General features: G+C 42.3%; 1 protein-coding gene across 16 annotated transcripts in view; it reads left to right on the forward strand.

The window, feature by feature from the left end:
• ZMIZ1 (zinc finger MIZ-type containing 1) overlaps positions 1 to 24,569 on the forward strand; it is a 563,555-nt gene that overhangs the window by 366,383 nt on the left and 172,603 nt on the right. For all 16 annotated transcript variants that reach the window (XM_075000053.1, XM_075000048.1, XM_075000061.1 and 13 more), the window contains one exon: positions 6,642 to 6,747. In XM_075000053.1, the coding sequence (XP_074856154.1) occupies positions 6,642 to 6,747 (106 nt within the window). The remainder of the gene's footprint in view (positions 1 to 6,641; positions 6,748 to 24,569) is intronic.

Raw genomic sequence — 24,569 nt, forward strand, 5'->3', positions numbered from 1 at the left:
AGTTTACTAATGAAGTGCTGCCGTGCATAGGCAGTGCTTCAAATTTTGAGGAGTAAGAGGACTTTGAAGTTGCCTCGGCATTTCAAAGTACTGGCGGGTGAGCTGCAGCTAGACGCATGCCAGAACTTCGAAGTTTAAAACTTCAAAGTTGCCATGGGGGGTGGGGAGAGGGGAATTTGCATAATGAAGTGCTACCTAGGCACAGCAGCACTTCGTTAGTAAACTCCCAACACCCTAATTACCACCTCCTTCGAAGGAAGGTGGTAGTGTAGACAAGCCCTATATGTAGGTGTTCATTCCTTCCACTAGAAATCAGCTAAGCACGTAGACCTAGTCAGAGGTTACAGAGCATACAGAGCACTATCTGTCGTAGGACTGGTTGGTATCTGTGTCTGATCTCTCATGATACGTATGTACCGTACACTCACTGCACTGTGTGGATGGAACATGTGGCTGCACCCTGCAGGGCACATATTTTGCAAACCCTAATACATATGGACTGAAAAGGAGGGAAGAGATAAAAAGAAGGGAAGATACTTGCATCAGTCCTAACTACCCATGAGGTTTACAAATGGACCAAGTGATATAGACGTCTGAGATGTATACAGGGTCCTTCATCCCAAAAGAGCCCAAAGTACTTTATTGCTTTGAATGCACTGCACCATCAAAAGGCAGCTAAAATCACACACAATCATAGAAGCACAGGGCTGGAAGGGACCTCAGGAGGCACTGAACACCCTGCATAACAGCAGGAGCAGAAAGGCACCCTTAAATCCCACTTTTTATTGGTCCAGTCCTGGCTTTTCAAATGAGATCTCAGCATCAAACACACTTGTTTTGTTCTTTCACTTTGTTAGCTATAATCTTGGGAGTATTTTAGTGCATGAGAGCATTTGAAGTATAGGGCTAGCCCAGTTTGAAAGGCTTTGTGTGTCCCTGTCTAACTTCATCACTCAGGCTATGGCTGCATATCCCGAAATAGCTGCTCACGTCTGTGCAACACACGTATTGTCTAGAGACAATTTTCGAGATAAGGGGCATGCTATTCCAGCATCCCTGTATACATTGCAGGAGGAGTACAGGGATACCTTGTGTGGCAGGGCCAGGGTGGAGGGCCCCCTCAGAGGGAGCCCAAACAAACAGAAGGGCCTGCAGGACAATCACAGGCATCGGGGTGGGATATGGCTCAGCCTAAGTGGGGCCAGCTGACTCCATGACTGGGCTAATAAGAGGCCTTTAAAAACCCTTCACAGTGGGAAGGGTGGGGAGAGAGTCTGAGAGGCGAGAAGAGAGTTGCAAGGAGACCAGAGTAGTGGGAGAGAGCAGGTTTGAGAGGAGCGGAAGAGAGCAGCAGGAACACCAGAAACCACAGAGGGGGAGCGAGAGGCTTCAGCAGACCAAGAATGGGTAGTCACAACTGCTACAGCCTGGAGAAGGGTACTGGGGCAATCATCTGGGGAAGTGGCCCAGGGAGGAGAGCTGCTGTGCCAAGGGCTAAGGGAGTCATCTCCTCCCACTAGCAACCACATAGGGTCCCTGGGCCAGAACCTGGCACGAGTGGGCAGGAGACAGGTTCCTCCCAGACTACCCCTCACTTGAGCGAGGGCAACGGGTCCCTTAAGTGGACCCAGTGGACTGAGTAGAGGCCAGAGGCCCAGAAATAGGACTGACTTTGTCACACTTGACATCGCCTATTTTGAAATCTACTCAAAATAAGCTACGCAATTTGCATAGCGTAAATTGTGTTGTTATTTCAAACTTAGGCTGTTGTGTAGACATAACCTCTGTGACCAGGAGATTTCATCCAAACTACTGTTCGAAGACCAAAGCTTATCATAATGTGACAGGTGACACTATTGCAGTGAGTGCAACAAGTTGATTACTCTGTCCAGTTAGTTGTACACCCTGCTTTGGCCCCTTTGATGATAACGTTGAGAACATGGTCTTGGGTCCTTCCTTTCCCTGACTGATCTCTGTGGCTGTCAGAACTGTGAAGAGCAAGGAAGGGAGGGTCATGTGGGGCAAGGCAGAGCTCGCCGTCCAGTGCTCTGAGCAGAGATTCTCCAAATAGAAGCAGATTAGAAAAAAAAAGAGCCAGGACGCAGAGCAAGCAAAAATTTCCCAGTGTGGATCTTTATTGCCTCATGGGTCATTGGGTCTGATTTGCAAAATGTGATCCTTACACCCGTGATGGGAGTGAAGGGAAATGTGGAAAATGGGGACATTGTGGGCTCTTTTGTGTCCACACGGAACAGGCAACAGCCTCTGTATTAAGCCTCATTGTGTATAATTTTATTTGACAACTTTGGCTGCCTGAATTGTTGAAGTGAGCCTGCTGGGATTTGAACCTGTGGATTCTAGTCAAAGCAGGAGCTGAGATCACAAAAGTAACCTCCCCCTTCCACTCACTGAAAGCAGTTCTCCAGTCATGCTGCAAAAATCCTGTCTGGTTCTTGTTTATCTGATCTTCCTCTGCTACAGAGGGGGGGCTGGAATTACCATCTACATTGCAGAATTGTAATTACAAAATTTCTGCTGTAGTCTTCAAACTGTAGTTAGATAATTTCAAGGGCACACAAGTGGCTGAGCACCGAACCGTCTGAGCTAGCAATCAGCTGGCATTTTTAGTTGTTTTTTTTTTTTTTTTTTTAGAAGCTGGCAAATTGAATTGGGAAAATTCATTCTGATGCCAGCAGGGGGGGTGCTCTTGACTGCTGCCAGTTAAGAGATTCATTGAAAGTGCAACATAATGGGAAGGGAGTTTTGCAATAAGCAGTCGTAAAGCTCTCTTGATTAACGAGCCTGTTAGCTTAAGAGGCACATTGTTCCAGTACTTCATGGTGCGATGACAAGAGGGGCAGGGAGTGGAGCTAGCTACAGCAAGTCATGCCCTTTGCCTCGCAAAAAGGAGAAAAAGGGGAAAGAAAAGCGGCACTGCTGTTTAATAAGAGAAGCTGATAGCTGCATTTCTGTATCGGTTTCCCATTATTAGAACCTTCTGGCTCATTATTGAAGCCCATGAGATTCCAGCCTGGCAGAACTCTGCTGAACTATGTCACAGTGGCAGAATGTGGTGTTTCAGTTACAAATGCAATGCAGCGCAGGTTAAAGGTTTTTAAGTACTGGAGCCAATCCGAACTGCCCGTAGGCAACCGTTTGAAATAATGCAGCCATCTGAAAATAGTGTATGTACTTCTCCTAAAACGCCTGTCGAAATTGTTAATGTATCTAAAGGAAAGTAGCCTCAGCATTTCCTATAGATACCCTAGGAATGTCCAAAGGACTTCTATAAAATTCTGGAGAAAAAGACTCAATACAAACCTTGGCCAACTGTTCTTGAACTGGGGCTTTACATCACCAAGTAGGAGCCCTGGGCTCAATTTCTGGCCTTGCATATCTGTCAGCTGCCCCTTTTTGAGAGAGGGGTCTCATTGTAAATTCGGTTTTGTGACTCACTATACCTGGCCCGGCAAGGACTGCCTTTCTACATTATAAAATTACCTCATATTTTGCCACAGTGGTGAACCAGTGAGTCAGCTGACTCACTGAGGAATAAATTCACAGTTCGTGGAGGTCAGAACAAATTGCAGCTGGTGCTGTGTAGCATCTAACTGTAACTGCCCACAGGCAGACTCAAATGTGGGGCCTCTGGAACTTAGTGTAGCCACCTCTACAGCTTGAGCTAAAGGCCAGCTGGTGCTCAGCCCAGGCTGTAGAGCGCACTTACTCTTTCTCTGTGAAGTGGTCTAGGTACCACTACATGGGACAGTGAACCACATGTAGGTGTGTGGGTTACATAAGCACGTAGCTGAAACAATGTTGGTCACAGTTCATCCTGGTCTAAGCTGACCACTAAATTTAAAAAAAAAAAAAAATCTGTTGAGCCAGCTTTCTTCACACCTTACTTTATTTAGAGACTTCTTGCAGACACTATACTTGCCAACTGCCACAGAGATGTGATCAGTGTCAGAGAGGAGCCTCGATGCCTAGAACTCAGTCGTCTTCTCAGATCAGGCCAAAGACAGAAATATATTTGCTGTAATTAGTAAAATATACAATTAAGAATTGATTGCAAATAATGGCATAATGGATTGTGCTTGATCTATATTTAGGCTTCAAATGGCCCAGATTTTTTGATCCGACTAATAAAGTTACTACAGGTTGAAGCTTTCTTGTTCGGCAGCCTCAGGACCTGACTGGTCCCAAACAAGAGAATGTGCTGGACCATGGTAGGTCAATGTTGTCTAGCAGCATTACCAACGCGTCCACTGCTTACTGGGCTCTTAGAAGACATTAGAGGGTAAATCACAGCTAAATAACAGCATGGAACACTGAAAGTTGGAACTGGTTGCTGTAAGCAAACTGCGTGAGACCACAGAAAACTTGGCCACAACCATGATAAGAGATTGTCCAGCTAACTGAAATTATACCAGATTACCGATGTTGCCAGATGAGAAAGTCCCAAATTAGAGAGGTTCAACCTGTATGCTCACGTAGACTGTGTTATGAGTCAAGGCCTATGCTTGTGGCTTTTCTAAATTAATATAGAGAGCTTTTTCTATAATTAGCAAGACATTAGTTGGAAATACTTGGTGTTTGGTCAGCTGCATCTCTGCCATAAATCCATATTTTAAACAGAGCAAGTGTAACGATGTCAATAAATTTTGCAGGTAAACACACTTTACTCTGGTTTCATTGACGAGCAGACGTATCTGCTTCTATTCCTTTCTAGTTTCAAAATATTAAGCTTACGGATAATGTGCCAGTCAAAAGACCATTTTAATAAAAGCAGGGAGGTAGGTTCCCTTTTTTTATCTCAATGCAGTGAGCCACACTTTAAATTAGCTAGTGTTAAAGAAGATGGTGCCTAAATGAGTTTCCATTATGTTTGCATAATAACAGGACAACCCTCTCAGGAGCCTTTAACGAGATTAAAAAATGAGCTTCCAATTTGCTTTTTCCTGATCTTTTTCATGACATATACCTGACAGTATCCCTGGGCAAACAGATTATTCATGTTTGAATTCTGGTGATATTCAGATCATGGGGTACAAACATGTGGACCCTGCCAAACATGAGTATCTAACTAATATCATCGGCCTGACAGTTGTTCCACACAATCTTGGATCATGAGACTTCTGGGGGTCTTATTAACATCTCCAGGATCCTGAGCCTATAAAGACTTTTGTGTGATCTTAAAGTTACGCAGGTGAGTGAATCCCACCACATCAACTTTATTGCGGGTCTAGACACTGAATCTTGACAAAGACACCAGTACTAACAACTGTACAATACTGTTGCGTGGAGGGGCCAAAAGAATATTTTGCTGATTTTTTTTTAAAATCAGGCCTTTCTCCCCAAAATAATAATTACCTTTCTCTGTAAAATTTTATTTAATTTCTTCAACTAAAATAGGTAAACGGGATGTAGAAGGGCTAGCTACAGTGTTCCAGGCAGGTATGCTTTTGTGTTGCTTATTGAAAATTTAACTTATTTGTCATGAAAATGTTCAATGCTCAGTTTTGAAATTAGAAATGTTAAACAAAATGTGAGGGGAGGGAAAACCACCTGAAGCAGTTGCATAAATCTTTGTTTCCAAATTAACATCAACAAAAATCTATCTGCAAACTGCAGTGTTATCTGTAGTAATACACTCGTACTAAAGGAATCTGATTCTTTATTGTTAATTAGGAAAAGTAGATACTGAAAAACAATTTGGAATAAGAGGATTCATGTGATAGAGCTAACTACTTAACACAGAATGGTACATTTCATTATCATTTATAGGTTAGTGAGTATCTTGATTTCAAACTCTGTTCTGTACCATTGTTTTTTGTGAGCATAGTTCAAGACACAGATAATTGCACGCTAATGTTCAATGTCTTTTAATTTAACAAGTGACTTTGATCCTGAGACAAGGAAGGAAATAGAATATTTTTCTTCTTGGCTTGCAAGTTACTGGGAACATGGATCGTCTCTCATGGCACCTGGTGCAGTAGCACTTCACTTATGTCCCGGGCCTTTGGCCATGGTTGCAATACAAATAAAACAGATCTTACTTAAGTTCTCCTTTCAGCTTGTATGATGTATGTTTGAATAATACTTTGTTTATATGGCACCTTTTATTATAGATCCTGTTTCTCCTGAAGGTCTTCCAAGATATTTCCCAGACAGTATGCAGTGCTACAAATGAGCAGCCACCTCTGGGCTGGAGTTTGGGAACTGACTGGAACAGGGCATATTGCAACCCAGGAAGTGGGAGGATTTTTTTTTATTAAGACCCTGCCCTTGAGAACAATGCATTGTGCTTGTCAGCATCTATGCAGCAGTGTTGAAGGCCTGGCCGGATAGTTCCTTAACACAAGAAAACATGTCAGGCTTAAATTTTATATAAAAGTTCCACTGGTTGTTTGTTTTTGTTTTTTTATTCAGCTTAGTTTCTCCGTCTTTCAGGGGAAGTAACAGATACAAAAGTGCAGGTTTCAGAAGAGCTCTTGGAGAACAATGCCTCTACCCATGTGTTTGCTGATGATATCAGAGCACCAGGCAGTCATGTACTATTTATGTCAATGAGCATGTTAAAGTGCCTTTGCAAGGAGCAAGAAGTAACCACTACTCAAGCTTTCTCTTTCCCTTCACAGGTTGTTAGTCGAGTGGCGGCACAGCAAGGATTTGACTTGGATCTTGGATACAGGCTACTGGCCGTATGTGCAGCCAACAGGGACAAATTCACTCCAAAATCAGCTGGTAGGAAAAGGCTATTTCCATTTACTAATGATTTCTGAACAAACATCACTTACTATCTTGCTCCAGGGTAACCCTGGTTCTACTGCTGCTGCTGAACGTGCTGGCCATAAAACAGGGATACTTAAAGCTGGCAGTCCCTATATTCTCTACCAAAAGTGTAATTCACCACCATCAGGTTAGTGTTACTTCCAAAAACCAGGTCCCTAATATTCAGTAATCATGAGATGGAAAAAAAGGTCTATGGGAGAAACCCTCAAACCTCCTATTTTAGTGAACTCCTCCATCTCTTGCATTGTCTTGCTGTAATGTGTCTATTTGCCTTGCTCCTCCAGATTCCTCCTGTAATCCTAACTGTATCTAGGATAAAGTTTTTGCTGTTTGGGACATACATGTCTGTGCATGGAGTATTGCATGTTCTTGTATTTCTTGCTATTAGTTTAAGAATAGGTGTAAACGCTACCGATGTAATACCAAGCAACTGCCATTCCTGTTGTTTGGCAAACAATGCCTTCTCCTCCCTTTTACCACAGTGATAATGGACCCTCGACAGATCTCTGTTACGTGGTAAAGATGAAGAATCCATTATTTTGTGTCTTCTGACACACTTCCTTAACATATTTTTACCGTGCTTTTTTCCACCTATTCTCTTAGATAATGAAGGTCAATGTAACCCACAAAATCTAGGAAAACAAGCTCCTTGAATCAAACTGAACATATTTAATTGTATTGCCTTCATGCTTAATATTGACTGCCACAACAATTCCATACTGTCAGCAAATTTTTCCTCCTTCCAAGATGGTAATTTTTATCAAAAACTGGTTGGAACCTTCCACTGTTTCTTATTGGTGCCAAACTTCCATAAATGGGTAACTTTTTCCTTCAATGTTCAAGGCAGTTTCTTACCAAGTAGTGGGTCATGTCTTATACTTACTGCTCTGAAAGGTTTGCCTTTTCGTGATACCAGATTTATTAGTTTTGTAAATGTTAAATAAATTGTCCGTGATATTCACTCTTCTAAGCACCTCCATGAAATAGTTACTGGCTCTCAAAAGGTCGTGATTTGTTAGATATGATCTTCCATTGGTGAAGTATCTCCAGTGATAACTATCTGTTCTTTCCCTGATTAATCTATTCACAGACTTTTAAACTCCAGCTATGTATTCATTAAGATCCCTCTATTTCTAAATATGTTAAAAATAGACCAACTAAAGGTGTCATATCGTTTCTTTAGCCAATTTTCCTTGATGTGGATCCCATCACGGTGCTGACAGAGGTTGTTGTTCTTCAGAGATGTTCATTTCTTGATTCACTTTTTTGGCGTAGTCTTGAAAACCTTCAGTTTTTCATTCTTTCCAGGGAAATGTTATGTCTCTGTTTGGCTGGTGCAAATAGTTATTATTATTATTTTAGTCATATCTGTGTTCACTCAATGCATCTCTCTTGCCACTCCTGAAAGGTACTGCTGTCTCTGTCGTTAGCTGCTTGCCTCTTTATGTATTTGGGAATAAAAATCTTGAATTTTTAGCTTAAATTAAGACAATTCTGGTGTACACAACCTCATCCTTTAATTCTTAAGTGTTGGCTTTCACTCGTGCCTGTGTTTTGCCTTATGTCGACCTGTGTTTCACCAAGGACTTTTATCTTTCATTTTCCATTAATGTCAACTTTTCACAATCACCTTTATTACTTAATTTGTTCGAGTAGGACCCTAACCATGGGTATCTATTAATGAATCTGTAAACAGTCACATCAATAGATGCCGTCCTTGCCTACAAGAATTTGTGTTCACATGACAGGCATGCAAGAGTTCCTACAATTAAGTGGGAAAATTGGGAGAAGGGTTATAAAAGTAAGATCATCCTAATCCAGTGGTCCCCAATTTTATTTGGCCATGGAGCCCTTTTAAACTTGAAATAATTTTGCAAAGCGCCATTTCCAGGTTCTACACCCCTCGGCCCCCCAAACCTGCCTCCCATCTCCAGGCTTTACCCCCCAACCCACAATTCTTCTCCCCAGGCTTAACCCCCTCTTAGCCTCAAACCTGCCCCCTCCACCAGCCTTAACCATCTCAGCTCCAAATCTGCCCACTCCCCATCCTCAGGATTAACCCCCCTCATCCCCAAACTAGCCCCTGGGATTAACCCATCCCTGAAGTGGCTGGGGAACCTACGCTGGGTGGCCACGTACACCCATCAGAAGGAAGCATGGCATGGAGGTGTTCCACTGGCAGGGGTGAGCCAAGCCATGCCCACTGGAGGGGTGTGGCCACTCAGGTAGTGAGGCGATTAAGGGCCTCTCTGCAGCTCCCTGCCCTGCTGCTGCTGAAATAATGGAACTAAATTAAATTGGTTTAACAGTCGGACCCCTCTCACTGCCCTGTCAGCCATTAAACCAATTAGAGTTAGTTCTCCTTTTTCATTGGCGGCAGGGTAGGGGATCACAGAGGAGTCAGCTATTGTAATGGAATTTTCTCACAGAACCCTGGTTTTCACTTTACAGAACCCCAGGGTTCCGCAAAACATGATCTGGAGAACACTGTCCTAATCATTCTGAAAAGAGGCGTTCAGAGTAAATTCCAAATATCCTCAGTGCTTTATGGTCTGTGATTAAGAACATAAGAATGGCCATGCTGGGTCAGACCAAAGGTCCACCTAGCCCAGTTTCCTGTCTTCCAACAGTAGCCAACACTGTTATTGTATATAGTGTACAAAAAGCAAAATAGCGAGAGAGAAAACCAGAAATTGTTGAGTACCCTTTTCCAGCCCATAATTTGTAGATTACTTATTTACTCTAACATGAATATGCCTCCCAATTTTATGTGTAAAAGTCCAAAAATATAAAAATGCAGTGGTGTATAAATGTTTTATGTGCCTACCTATTGTTTCTGTGTGTTACACACAAATCCTTAGGGAAAGTCAAGTGTTGCCTTAAAAGGAAAGTAAGTTATTCCTATTAATAGTAATTTCTTGCCAATATTTACAAGTTAAAATGTCTTAAAATGATAAAATGAGTGTCTAGTTAGAAAAGTACCTGTTAAAATTGCCCTTACTCAATATATTTGCTGCCTGGATGTTCCCCAAATCCTATGTGGTGACTTTGCTGAACACTTCTTTTGTGTGAATGTGAGGGAGGTTTGTCATTCAGGCCCTACATTTCTGGGGGGTCAAGCTGGTGTGTGTTCAGGCTCATGCATCAGTGCCAAACTGTAAGCTAAGATCCAATGGCAGAAACTTTGACACTGGTATGATACAAAGGGAGAGAACCCATAGCTTCATGTTCAGCTCTCAGACTTAGTTTGTAGAGCTGGCAGTTGGAAGAAATGTCTTTTTAAATATTTATACTGAGCAGATTTAATCTGGATATAATTGAGAGCCCAAATAGGGTACCCTAGAATGGCCTTTTTACAGAGGCCTTTTCTTATAGTTGCAATCCAATGTCTTGAGAGCCAAAAGTCTGTTTTTCATTAAGATGCAGATTTTGAACTTTTCCCCCTTATATCATTCCTCTGTTGAAAAAGTATTTCTTTTTTTCATGAGCTGGAGTTTCTTTACTAGCCTCAGTCACTATGTTTTGGTTAAAGGGGCTGATGTTGGCACTACCTGTCTGTTAGGAAAGTACTTCCCCTTTGGAGAGTGTATTTTTTACTCTTAACACTGAGTACTTGACACAGTATGGTGAGACTCCAAATGACTCCAGTGCAAAATGAAATTTTGGAGAATATATTACATGTAAATTGATTCATCCCTTGGTTGTAACACAAAGGATAATGTTTTAACAGTATAGAACTTATGAAAAAAGTATATGACTGTTAACTATTTGTCCTTCAGGAAGCCCTTTACCTTTCATGTTAGGTCGCAAAGCACTTTACAAGCATGTATGTCAACACTTACCAGAAGGGTTGATCTTCCCGAGTTAGATTTCACGCCTCTGGTAAAGGCATGCAAAATCTGTCTTTCTGGGGTTTGCACTTGACCCCCTGTACTCCTTCTCTCGCAAGAAATAAGGGAAGTCAACAGGAGAAACATCCCTGTCGACTTTCCTCAGTGAGGACAGACCTTTTAGTTGGACTGCAGATACACTGATTCTAGCTACCCAGTGGCGGTAGCTAGAATTGTGTATCTGCGGTTGACCGTAAGGGCTAGTGTAGACCAAGCCTATGGGACTAAATTTCAAAGATGTGGAAACCTGTATTCTGTATTGAATTTTCATTTAATGTATGTAAAAATTTGGGCTCCCTATTCTAGTTTGAAAGCATCCCTTAACAAAAAACTCACTGACAAATATGAGAGGAACAATACCAAAGGGCTCAGAATCCAAAGGATCTGCAGCAGCTTGTGAAGTAAATACAAGAACAAATGCTGAGATACTGCAGTGAAATTTATAGTGTAGAGGATTGTATTGTGCAGACAGCTGGACAGTTGGTGGGACCCACAGAAATGCTGCAAGAATGTTGTGTCCTGCAGGACCTGCCAAGTTCTGGAAGTTGCAATGGTTGCTGTTCATGCGGCAGCTTTTCTGGGGATGAAGAGAACATTCGTGCTGCTACTTTTCACAAACACTCAAGGTGCTCTATTAAGTTCTGTTTCCCTCATGTCCAGCCCACCCTCAAAAAGAGACATCACTATCACATTGGCAATTAGTCAACATGTGTTCCAAAATGGAGAGCACCAACGGTGAATTTCCTATTTTCAGAGAAGTATTATTTTTCCTTTTTGCGGGAGGGGGGCAGGTAAAGGGCAGAAAAAAGTAAAAGCAATTTTCTGAGCTGCTTGTTGATTTGTGTGTAATGTTTGGATGAACAAATGACTTTGTGCCAAATTAACAAGTGACTTCAAATGTTGATCATCTCCTGAGTTTTGTGGGAGTTTGGATAGGTCCAGATCAGCATCATTCATGGACTATCCTTTAACCCCTGCAGACGGTATGTGTTTCCTCCCACGACTCTTCTACAGTTCCATCTCTGTACCATTTTAATTTGGGACAAATCAGGTTTCTGGTTTTCTCTGTTTAGCCCTGAATTGCTGCTGAATTACTTGATTTTTGACCTTTCCACCGATTTTTGACCCCTGAGCCCTGTGCATATGAGGTGTGCAGTCTGGAGATCCAAACTATTGCCAGAGCAGTGAGGTGAGCAACATGTCGAAGTCTCCAGACATGGTGGCCACCTATCTGAAATGATAGGCAGGAGAAAGTGGCGGGGGACAGACAGTGAAGAAAAAAGGCCATTTATTGGGTGTGGTGGAAAGGAGTGGCTTCTGAGAGACGCGCATCTTTGAAAGGTGGGTTCTCAAGGGTGGTGAATTGTTTGTCAGGTTGAGGGCCACTGACCCATAAGACCAATCAGTTCAGAGCCATACAAGTGAGAAGCAAACAAACAAACAAACGAAAAACAGCCTGATGTCCTGCTGTGGTCCAGGCTGTAGGGAGGCCAGGGCTATGGGGTCGGGGTGGGAGGGAGAGTGCAGGAGCATGCTGGGGGTGGATGATCTGGGCCAGAGTAGGGTGCAGGAGAAGGCTGCGGGGAGGGGGCACGTCTGGGTGGGAAGGGGGTGTAGAATCAGGCTGGGAGTATTGGTATGGGTGAGAGGGAGTACAGGAGTGCCAAAGATCCATGGGGTCTGGGCACCAGAAGGGGCAGTTACCTACTCAGCCCTGGATGAACATGGCTCTGTGCCCCTTCCCTCTGCTCCCAGGCACTGTCCTCCGCTGAGCTGATTGGCTGGAATTCTGGGGCTATGCGAAGCCTCTGTCAGTTCTTCCAGGGCTACCACTGCTGCTGTGTCACATACTTGTGTAACTTCTTTTCCCACCTTTTGTCCTAAACCCGTGGTATCCAACCGATTCTGAAGCAGTAGCCATTATATGGCGAATTAGCCACATTATTCTGAATGTATATTTATTGTTCAAGCCAACTAGCCGCGTGGGGCTAGTGGCTAGCATGGTGAACACCACCCTTGGAGCTTACAGCTGTCCACTCTTCCGAGCATCAGGGTCCTTCCATTTGTGCTCTGTGTTGCTGAGACTGGTTTTAAAGAGCTGCTTTTAAAACCTGATCTATTTTACTTAGCTAATCCCTAACTATCCAATGGATTAATGTGAATCATTCTAGAGGCTGCCTCGGGAGACCCATGTGGTAAGAAAAGTATTAAAAAGTTGTGCGGTTTTTCAGTAGCACTGGCGGTTTAATGGCATGTGCCTCTTGTCTCTCTTTCTTGGCATTTAACCTGGTATTGCCCAGGGTGCTGTATTTGGACCCACTGCCTCGGTAGCAGGCCAAAGGCAGCACTTCCCTCCCTGGAGACGAAGGACCCCGCTTTTAAAAATAGATTGATGTCTCTTTTCATGACAGCTGCTCCCAAAATGGTAAGTTACGTAGATTTGTTGATACCTGTAGGGAATGGCCCAGCAGGTTAGCTACGTGTTTATTTGCTTCTGAACGCCGGGCTAAACTGTGCGTCTTTGTTTCCCTGGCTTTTCTGTCTTGTTAATGCCTGCTCCCTCCATGCAGCCTGAGTTAGCATAGTGCTGTTGATTCGGACTCCTAAAGGTTCCAGGATTTAAATGAAGGTTCTTTGGAGCATGATCTTTGCTGCTTTTGCCCTTCAAGCTAGCATTTTCAGTTGTACAATACGTTTATTTTAAGACCTATTATGCAAGTAAAATGGAGTTCACAGATTGTGGTGTGTGTTTGTTTTTTAAATCAGGAAGGAAATTGTTTGCTAAGGTTGTTTTGTTTGTTTGTTTGTTTTTGGGTTTTTTTTTTTCATAAATACTTAATAAGCTGCTGAACTTTTCTTCACTCCCAGAGTAGCTTTTGCTTTTGTCAGAAAGCCAAGCTGGGGCCAGACAAGGGGACGACAGGATGAGATCATACAGGGAGCTTTGTCAGAGAAAGACAGTGTTCCATATCGCTGCACTGAGAGAGACCTGAGGGCAGTATTGTGCAGAGAAAGTACCTTAGTAGTCACTGAGAAATTGCAGCCAACAAATCCTGTGACAGCCTAGATGGGAGGCTAAGTGTTAGACATTTGATAGCTGAGATAGCAACCCTTTGATAGAGTGCTGTGATTGGCTTGTTTTCAACCACAACTTGCCCTGTTTGGCTTTCATTAGTATTGCAATTAAACAATATCACTACTTAATCTTCTTCATTATGGATTTTATTAAATAAAGTACGAAACGTCATGTTATTAGCATTTTGTACATTAAGATTTGTTAAGTTTTGGGGTATTCTATTAAGAGCATAATGGCTTATTGTCTGAGTAAGTCATCTGTGCTTTTAGAAGGTCAGATACCAAAGTTATCAGTACAGAAGACCCCAGGAAAACCAGTTTATGTTGCAGCTAAATGAATTGGCATGTCACAGTTTTAAGTCACAATGCTGGAGCCAAAGGATTTGTCATGAATAGGATAAAAGGTCTTTTTATTTTCCCTTATGTTAACTAATGTGATTTAAAACATAGATGTGGACAGGGCAAGTTGTATTTTAAGTAGGCAAAAACCACGCAGATTTTTAACACAGATTATCTAGTCAGTGTCTTGTCACTACATTTCCCGCAAACCTGGGTTCTAGTGGAGATGTGCAATACCCAAAGAGAGAACATTGACCCTGGGCAGTTAAATGAGGGCTGTGTTTCCTTTTGGGTCTCACCTTCTGAAGTTGTCTTGTATGTATAACACTGAACTGGATTCTGAGCCCATCTCTTCTATTGATTCCCTTTGTGCCCATAGGCAAGTCAGTCAATATCTCAGTACTTCCATCTGTGAATGAAAGATCAATGCTCCCTTTCGCTCACCTGTGCCCAGTCTGGCCTGCTACCATTGAGGGGACTGCTTTGAAATCTGTTTGCACAGATCTTAGCGGCGGGGCACTGGGCTGCTCACAGATGGGCCCGTAGGTACTGCTAGCATTCAAATAAGAATAATAATTCTGTGCTGGAGTACAGACCCAAGAAATATATCTCTATTAACCTTACAAATCTGCCTCCCAAATGATCAATTGAGCAGGTAATTCATAGTTCAGATTAACGGGAATTCACCGGGTCCACATACTTGAGTAGCCTGACTCCCTGCAGTCTGGGGTGATTCACTGCATGGGGGAGCAGATAGTGTTAATGCTACCTGAGGCAGTGGGAGAGCAGCTATAGCTTGTGTCTGTGCTCCTTGGGTCCTCGCATCAGCAGAGATTATGGAAGGGATGCAGTGAATTCACTCATCCTGTCATTGACGTCCAGCCCCAATTCCCAAGGAGTATCATCCACTTTTGGGCTAGGCTGGAGCTGACAGGTTGTGGATGTAACACCCCCCTGCCACTCCGCGCCCCACACCCCACATTCACACCCTGTTTTATGAACAGAGCCTTCCCTCTGTGGAACCTCGACTTCAGCGATTGTGCATTTGGGTTTTTTGTGGTAGAGACAAACTTAAACCAGAGCTGACCATGGCCTACTGCTCGTAAAGCACTTTGAAAGTGAAGAAACGGGTGGCATAACTGTCCAGTAGAAAGAGAGAGAAATAGATGTGGTAGGTAGGGGAGTGCATGTATGCATACAGAGGAGAGAAATAGCAATTTCCTTATAGTGGCATTTGCTCACCACAAGTAGCCCTTTCTGAGCTGTAGTACAGTCCTGTGCACGATCCTTTTCCAGTTGTGTTTCATTCAGAGGTATACCACTGGGTCAGTCCTTCTGTTGGTCTGCATGTCTTCAGAGCTTTCAGTGATGTCCATGAGGAGTCCAGCCACCCAGACAGTTACCCCTTCCACTGGTATCGGTAGTATTTTACCACCACTGTGTTGTGCTACCAGGAGCATGAATTGAATGACCAAATCAGCTCACTCCATCCCAAGCTAAAAAGCGCAGTCACTGTATATAATTGAATTTCCGCTGGTCAAAATTTCAAATCCACCTGTTGCATTCTTGCATTCCTGTGTGCCTTCAGAATTGTCCTTGCTTCTAACCTCGTGCACAGGAAACTAGTAGTGCCTTGTGCAAACGTTAGGCGACAGTGCTTAATTTCAGAGAAATATTGTGAATTAAAGTCGTTTCCATGCAGAGAAGTTTTATTCTTTTGAATAGTTTTTTCTTTTACTTCCTCCTTCATTCTTCTTGGTTCTTTCCAGGTATAATACACCCAAAAGAAAGAATGTAGACTAAGCATGGTGTGACAAAAAGCATAATTTTAAACATCAATGAATAGCTCAGTGGTTTGAGTGTTGGCCTGCTAAAGCCAGCGTTGTGGGTTTGGCCCTTGAGGGGGCCATTTAGGGGTCTGGAGCAAATAGATTAAAAAAGGAATGGTGGTTAGTCAGGCTGAGAAGGCAGGGGGCTAGACAAAATGGCTTTCTCAGGTCCTTTCCAGCTGCATGAGATATGATAACAAAGAATCAAGCAGGTTTTTAACCATATCTTTCTGACATCATATAGAAGTGGAAGTTGGGGGCAGTACCTTAGAGTAATAGAAATAAGATAAAGAGTAGATGGGGGCCTTTTGGAACATATATTCTCCTCAAGATTGCAAGATTGTTCACTATAGTGCATAAACGTGAGTTTTTTGTGAAACTCAGTGTAGGTAAATTTGCCCATCTTTGAAAAAGCACCTTGAGTATTCTCTTTACATGTGTTGCTGTTCTTCCATCTTGCTTCAGTTTTTAATAAGTGATAAAAAAAATTGCTGTGTGTTTCCTCCGCAGGTATTTCAGAGAGAGAGAAAAATGACTTTTATTTACTTGAGTGGCACATGTGAACCATAAGAAATTTTAACAACCTTTTCTTTTAATTTTCTAACAAATCACCTTGTTCCTTTTGTAGTCCTGACACCCAAGAATGCTAACTCGTGGTATGCAGCAGTAACAGGTAGAACATAAATTAAGGAATAAGGGGAGAAACAAATTCACATACAAAAAATAAATCAGTGTTCTGTATGAAGGCTGAATGTGACTAGTATCAATCAAAAACTCAGTGACCTGAAACTATAAATAGGGCTTCGGTCAAAATCATTTGTGTGGAATAAATTTTATGTGAACTGAGGCATATGCATGTGCACCACCAGTAGAAACAAAAACCTTGCTGTGGGTGCTCTGCCGATCGGCTGGGCCGTATTTGAATATCTCCAGAGTGGCCACACAAGCACCTGGCTTGCAGGGAACACGGGTGAAAACTTAAATCCCCTGCATTTAACTAACACTTTCCAACTTCATGGTGCTCTGAATCTGACTTCAGCAGCTTCCATCCATCTTTCACCCAGTGCAGTGTGTGAAGATTGGAGTGGTGCTGAAAACAAAGCTGTAGATGCAGATGTGATCCAGTTCCTTGTTTCTTTGTCCATGTGTGCTTGCAGATGAAGCCAAAGATGCAGACTGGAGGTGGCATACCCTAATGGATTTCATCGAAACTCTTCCTCTGGCCCATTGAGCTGCCTTAGACAAGTCTTCTGGCTTTTTTCCTCCATGTGTTTTTTTTAACAATTTTTATCATCTGCATATCTGCACCGGGGTATTATGGTGAATCATTGTTTAAGGTGGTAATAAATCTTGTAGGTGGGGTGAAAGTGTGTTTCAGTGTTTAATATTTTATTAGTTCGTTCCTCCATGTCAACAGTTAGGCATGTGAAGGGCCATTGCTTCCCTTTGTTAAAGTTGAGCAAAGTCTGAATACGTTTGCATTCTAGAGCAGGTGCAAGCAAACTTCTTATGTTAGGCCCCGTTTTTCATCCCAGAGTTAGCAGGCTTCCCCACCCCCAGCCTGTTTAATGTAATCCAAACCAACAGAAATTTTCGTTATGTTCATGTGCCCTTTTGGCCTGTGTAAGAAAATAAGTCTGTAGAATGTAAAAAGTTTATTAAGTGGTATGTAAATATGAATACACATAGGCTGTGTCTACACGGGCACAAGTCTTCGAAATAGCCATATTTCAAAGATTACTAATGAGGTGCTGAATTGAATATTCAGCGCCTTATTAGCATTAGGGCGCTTCCAGCAGCAGCACTTCGAAAGCGCCGCTTTCAAAAGCACGTGGCTAAATGCAGCTACACGGGGGTCCTTTTCGAAAGGATCCCGCAGCTTTCGAAATCCCCTTATTCCGATCAGTGAGCTGGATAAGGGGATTTCAAAAGGTGCGGGGCCCTTTCAAAAAGGACCCCCATGTAGCCACGCCGAGCTGCACGCTTTCAAAAGCGCCACAGCCAGAAGCATCCCAATGCTAATGAGGAGCTGAATAATCAATTCAGCGCCTCATTAGTAATCTTCAAAACGGCCATTAGCATGGCTATTTCAAAGATTTGTGCCTGCGTAGACACACCCATACATATAAGTGGTAACATATTTCAATATTTTTAATGAGATGAACCTGAGACCCAACCCCACTTTGTACAACCCTGTTCTAGAGTAGCAGCCTAACCCTCTCAGCACTTTAAAAAATGTAAAGCAGCACTCCATACATTAGTGGTAAGCATGAACACATTCAGTAAGGTGCCATAATGCCCTCTGAAATCAACCACCCCACAGAAGCCCATCCATCCATCCATTCCCTCCACAAACAGAATGGAAACTGACAGTCTGTGGATGCTCAGGTCCCACGTTTGGAGAGAACAAATTCCAAAGCTGAAATGCTGTCATGGAAAATGCTTACCAACAGCCCCTGCCTGTCCTCAGGTCACACCAGCTTGTGTGTCACTGCTGATCTCAACTGGGGTATTCTCACACAAGAAAAGAGAAAGTTAAGCACAAAATCATTTCCCAAACCATTTAGAGCTTTACAAATGGAAACAAATACAGGTTGAACCTCTCTCATGTGGCACCCTGGGACCTGAGCGGTGCCAAATGAGAAAATTTGCCTGACCAGAGGAGGTCAATATTGTCCAGCAACGTTACCAATATGTCCACTGCTTACTGAGCTCTTAAAAGACATCTGGGGGTAAATTAGAGCTGAATAACAGCACAGAACACTTGAGAGCCAGGACTGATGGCTGTAAACAAACTTTATGGGAAACTTGGCCACACTGATGATAAGTGGTCACCTGGCTAATGAAAATCATGCCGGATTACAGAAGTTGCTGGACGAGAGAGTGCTGGGTTAGAGAAGTTCAACTTGTACCTTGAACTCCAGCTGATCACTCTGAACCCTGAAAACCTTTAACGCAAATTCTTGTGGTACCTCATACATGAAAATATTTTAAGTCAATTTTATTTATTTCTTACTTTACTTTTGAATCATTTAAAGATACAAATCTGAACAAGACTGTTACCCAGGAAGTAATATTGAACTTTAGAGGACAGGGTTGTTGGGTTTTGTGTAATAGTCTCCTTTACAATTCCCTGTCTGGACCCAAATGATATTAATCTTACTTGCTGTGGAAATTAAGGCCTTTTCATCAGAGGAAAAACAAATCACATAATTTAGTGTGCTCACTGTAGAAGCAATTTCATTAAAACAAAGAATTGTAGTGGTTTCTAGATTCTCGGTGTGAAAAATGATTCACTGCAGGTCTAAAATGAGATTGGTAGACGTAAATTGTTGGGAATTTGTAACAGTCATTGTCTCCCACTGGGTATGATTACACCGGCCTTCTGGCCTTGAAATGCTAGGCAAAAATGAAGGGGAAGGGGGCGCTTCTGTAAGATTTCTGACTCTTTTTTAAATGCTGCAGTCAAAGATGTATCTGTCTTTCTTGGACATAATTAGAAGTAGCCCCAAGAACTGCAAATTGACCTAAGTATTAACAAAAAATCAGAAAAGAGTGTGGGATTGGGGAAAGGATCTTAGGGAACAAAATATTAGGAGAGAATCATTACAATCAAAGTATACCTACAAAACGTACTGTCCCTGCCCTGGTCACATCAGTCACCTGGAGTTCTACACAGAGAGCTAAATATATGGTCCTGACAGTAAATTGTTTGGGGTGTAGTTTAAGACACAGGGGGTGCTGTAACATTGCGCATAGTGTGGTGCTGAGAGCCTTTGAACTCAGCTGTATACCCTATATATAATGGAAACCATTTCAAGCCAGAGGATGTGGCAGCGACCCTAGTCCTAGCACATATGGTAAAACAGGACACTCTATAAAAATATCCACCCCATGACACATGTAAAATTACCAAGGTGAGGAACATCAAAAGACCGAGGGATTAACAGTGTCCCAGGATGAGAGAGAGAAAAATTGGGTACAGTGTTTTGAAATGTCTGAGAGCCATCACTGTACACAACAGTAGTGTTCGCAGCTTTGTGTCTTGGTGTCACATGGTGCTGAAGAATGCGCCTGACTTTAAACTTGTGGATAGTCCTGAATGTGTATTGGCCAGTATGTTGAGGAGTAGGGGCCTAATGGGACGCCAGAGATGAGTTCTGCAGACCAGCAAGACTAAAGGTCAGATTACATCATGAGCTGTCCTGTTTGTTTGTTTGTTTGGGGGTGGTGCTTCCTCATTTATCTGAAAAGCATTTTATTTGTCATGTTTTCATTAAACACTACTCATTTGTATTCAGATTTACCAGTCCAGAAATTGTCATCGCTTTGATATGTTTACTCCTACTTTCCCCCACCATTGCCTCACAGTCTGTATCCTTCCACATCCACCTTTAATTGCAGCCCTTGATAATGACTGGCATATCGAAACAGAGAGGGATGGGTTCATTTATCAAAGCTAAGACCATGTCTACACTACCACTTACATGTCAGTTGCTCAGGTGTGTGAATATTTGATCTCCCACACTCCCCTGCAAACAATGTAAACTATGCCAACATAAGGCACTGTTTGTTGGAGTGGCTTAATTAGGACAATGGGAGGGCTCTCCCCATCAACATAGAGGAGCTCCACAAGAGCCATTATAAGCTTTCTAGTGTAGATATAGCCTTAAAGGCTTGTTTGAGCTGCTGACTTTGTGCCGAATAAAACTGGACAGGCACGTTGAAAGAAATCTAATATTCCTGGTGGAAGCCTGGGTTTTGATCCCGCTGCGTTGCCCTGGGGCTTTGTGTTGCAGAGACACCTAGCTGTATTTTGACCTCAAGAGGCTTCCATTGCTATTTCTGCCATCTGGATAAGGCTTGTTTATGTTCTCAACCCTATTAGTATTCTACGACTTTTTAATTAATATTTTATCATTTCTAAGCTGTTCAAATGTTTCTGACTTACAGATCTAGAATTACACATCATTCCATTCAGTGAATGAAAGATTTTGAGCAGGCTGCTGGATGTCAACATTAGAAAAGGATTCCTACATAGAATTAAATTCTGTCTAATGTATATGTACTTGCTTGTCTGTTTAGTTTTATATGAGGCAAGCAGCTCTTCCCTTGAACAAATGTTTTAAAAAGGCATTTTGTCGGTCAGTGCTGTTAAGCTTTTTAAGAGTCATACTGCCTCATTTTTCATATACTTTAATTGGCCTTTCATAAAATCATCCTTACTCAGAAAAACACTAGTATATGCTTAGATTTAAGCACATCCTTAGATTCCATTGAACTCCATGGGTTTAAGTGCACACAGTTACAGATGAGAACTTGCTCAAGCGCTTTCTTGAATCAGGAGGTTAATACTAATCCTTCAGATATTGCAAATGAGAAAGGAGGAGAAGAGGGCAGCAGAAGAAATGTGTGGCCAAATCAGAATAAATGAAATTCTCCTCAGATGGGCTCTGACTCATCAAGTACTTGTCTAACACTAAGCATACAAGCAGTATCACTGACATCAAAGTTAGTTGAAAGTGCTCAAAATTAGGCACATACAAAAGTTCTTCAGGTGTAGTCAAACCACTGAGTTACAGGGAGTGGTCGTTGGTAGATCGTACTCTGTTGTGACTGGGAAGGAATTCAAACCCCTTTTTGTACTTTCTGACAGTGCCTATGATGCATTTCTGGGGTTAATTCCCTTGTGAAACACTGTTAAGGATTTGTGTCTTTGAATTTTTCCTAATCTAAGTCAACACTACCGGAAAGGCAGAAGGAAATTTCATCTGCCTGATCCCAGGTATTTTTAACACACCTTTCCTCATGGTATCTACAAGTAGTGACTGAAACACTGGTCTCTTCAACTGTGGGAGGGTCTTTTTTTTTTCCCCATATCCTTTTTAAAATTAGTTTCTTTTTGCTCATACTTTGAAGGCCAAATTCCCAACCACCTCTATTACAAAATTAGAACCAGTGAAAAGGGGGAAGGGGGAGAATTAAAAGGAAGATTCCTTATCTTGCGTGAAAAGCTTTTATGCTTGATTTTTAATGTCATAAATAAGCCAACATTTCCTGGTTTTAGATCATTAAGGAGTTAGTAGGAATTTTTCCCAAAGGGGTGTAAAGGACAACATGGTACTCCCTACGTGGAGATATACCTATGGGAACTTTAGTAAAACTTCCTAAATGACTGGGGTTGATTGTGAGCATTTAAGTATGCTCCCTGCCTAAGTAACACAGTAAACTTGCCCTGATGTACTAGCAGGGGATTAATCCAGTAGGTATACTGCAAAAGATCAGATTTCTTCCACTTGGTAAAATGCCTGCCATGGGGACTGATGGGCTGCATGGGAAGTTAATAAAGTTATCAACAACAATTAATTTGGAAAGGAAAAGCAGGTAAGAGGGCTAAATAAATCATGACTTCTATTTTAAAATGTGCTTAATATTCTGATCAAATGCACACATCTTCTAATCCTTATTTCCTGATAATTGCCTGAGCCAACAAGTTTAAAGGTGTAGGCTGCCTTACCATATGAGAAATGAAGTACCGTATTTGATGATTGTATATATGTTTAAACAGAAGAATAAACACCTTTCCCTTCTAGATTTCTCCATTAAATTCTCCAACACTGAAAGTTGTTGCTTTCCAAAGACCAGGTGGTTGAGACAACTTGATAGAGGAGGGGTTTTCAGCCAATGCATATTTGGATCAGAAATCTTACTTGCATGCCAGCCAGCAGCTGCATTCACAGACTCAGGCTCTGCCTTCACTGAAGAAATAGCGGGTTTTTTTTAATAGAAGGGCAATTAATATGTGTTACCTATCGTGCTGTAAAATCTGACTGGAGACAAGACACTTGTCATTTTTATCCAGAAGTGAACCAGGAAAAGTCAATTACAGGTGGCACTGTAGGGTTGACCTTGCTTACCTTACTGTGTGGCTAAAAGCTAAACACACCTTTTGCTCAGCACTTACAGGTCAACTGGAGCGAGGAATACTCAGCATCTCTGAAAATCAGGCCCATAAGCTGTAAAAAGAAGGGAAAATACTGCATTTTTGTCTGATGTGAGAATAGAAAACTCCTCCTGTGGTAACCTTTTTGCTATACTTCAACTGAGCTTGCAGAGCAGAAGCATGGTGAATGGAAGTAGCCCCAGTGAAATCAGTAATTAGTAACTTACACCACATATATATTATGTCAGTGTCCTTGGCAGATGATGCAGCAGGAGGGTGCTACAAACTGACTGGCCTCCTCTATGATTTCACGGAAAAGTTAGCCCAGATTCTTAGCTGGATGTTAACCCTACCCACGTCTCAGTAGTGCGTTGAGCACAGGCTAACATGTTTGGCTTGAGTAGTACAAATCTCTGGTCTGCCAACACCCATGGCCCTTCATAATTTTAATTAGCCAGATGTCCACTAATCCTGGGTGTGGCCAGCTTTCCTGTGGTCCCATAAAGTTTGTTTACAGTCAACAATCCTGACTCTCAGTGTGCTCTGCTGTTATTTAGCTCTAATTTACCCCTAAATATTTCAGAGAGCCCAGTAAACATTGGTAATGCTGCTAGACAATATTGACCTCCCGTGGTTCAGCAAATTCTCTAATTCAATGCTGGTCAGCTCTGATGTTCACCCTCATCTTTTCCATCCATGGGCAGAATAAATTTTGTTATGTACACTGAGGCATGTGTGGATGTACACCATCAATAGAAAAACAGGCTGCCTGCTGTGGGTGGCTGTGGGCACTCTGATAATCAGCTGGGCAGCACCTCTATCTCTCCTGGGTGACTGCCCAAATACTCAGCTTACAGGGAGCACTGCTCACGTCTCAAGGGCGCTGGACTAGAAAGGTTCAACCTATAGTTAGAACTGGGGTTCTACATTCACTTAGGCTGGTAACCCGTCCAGTTTGCAGTGACGACACAGGCTAAACCACACTAGTGTTGATGGTACATCCCTACCATCCCACAGTTCCCTGTTTATCTGCCTGAAGGACAAACAAGTTCTCCTGCTCTTCACTGGGAAAGAATCAGCCCCTGGTGCCAACCGTCTGGACTCACTCTGCAGTGAAGACAAACCCTATAATAAGTGCTAGGGAATGACTGGATGGGTGAAATGAGCTGTGGGACTTAACTTCTTCTGTGAACCTGTGATCTCGGAGAACTGCTTGTTCTTTGTTCAGGTTTGAGGAGAGAGTGAGGAATGGCTGTTCTGTGTTTTGGGGGAGGGACCAGCTTTTATTCATTGAATACTCACTAACCATTGTTATAGTCTGGGGTGCTTTTTGTTTTCTTGTTTTTTTTTTTGTTGTGTTTTATTTCGTTTAAAAGGCTTGGAAAAATCATAACTTTTGATCTGAAGAAATCTGCCCTTTTCAGTAATAATAGATTTGCTAGAGGAGCAACAAGTACTTTTCTTGTCTTTCTTTGGAAATAATGATAAGATCCACTGTAGTGGCTCACTGAAGTGCTTAACCATAGTTACATACCACATCCTCTTTTGCAGGTCAGTGTGGCACATTCCAATTTCCTTTCGCTTCAAGACACTCAAAGAATTTCTCATGTAAGGGGAGGAGTTGGTTTAACACACTTTAATGCTCAGAAACATTGAGACTTTTTCTTTCCTCAGCAGCTCCATTTGGAGACTATTTGG

Source organism: Carettochelys insculpta, chromosome 7 (assembly GCF_033958435.1).
Source record: "Carettochelys insculpta isolate YL-2023 chromosome 7, ASM3395843v1, whole genome shotgun sequence".
In the NCBI taxonomy this organism is placed as follows: Eukaryota; Metazoa; Chordata; order Testudines; family Carettochelyidae; genus Carettochelys; species Carettochelys insculpta.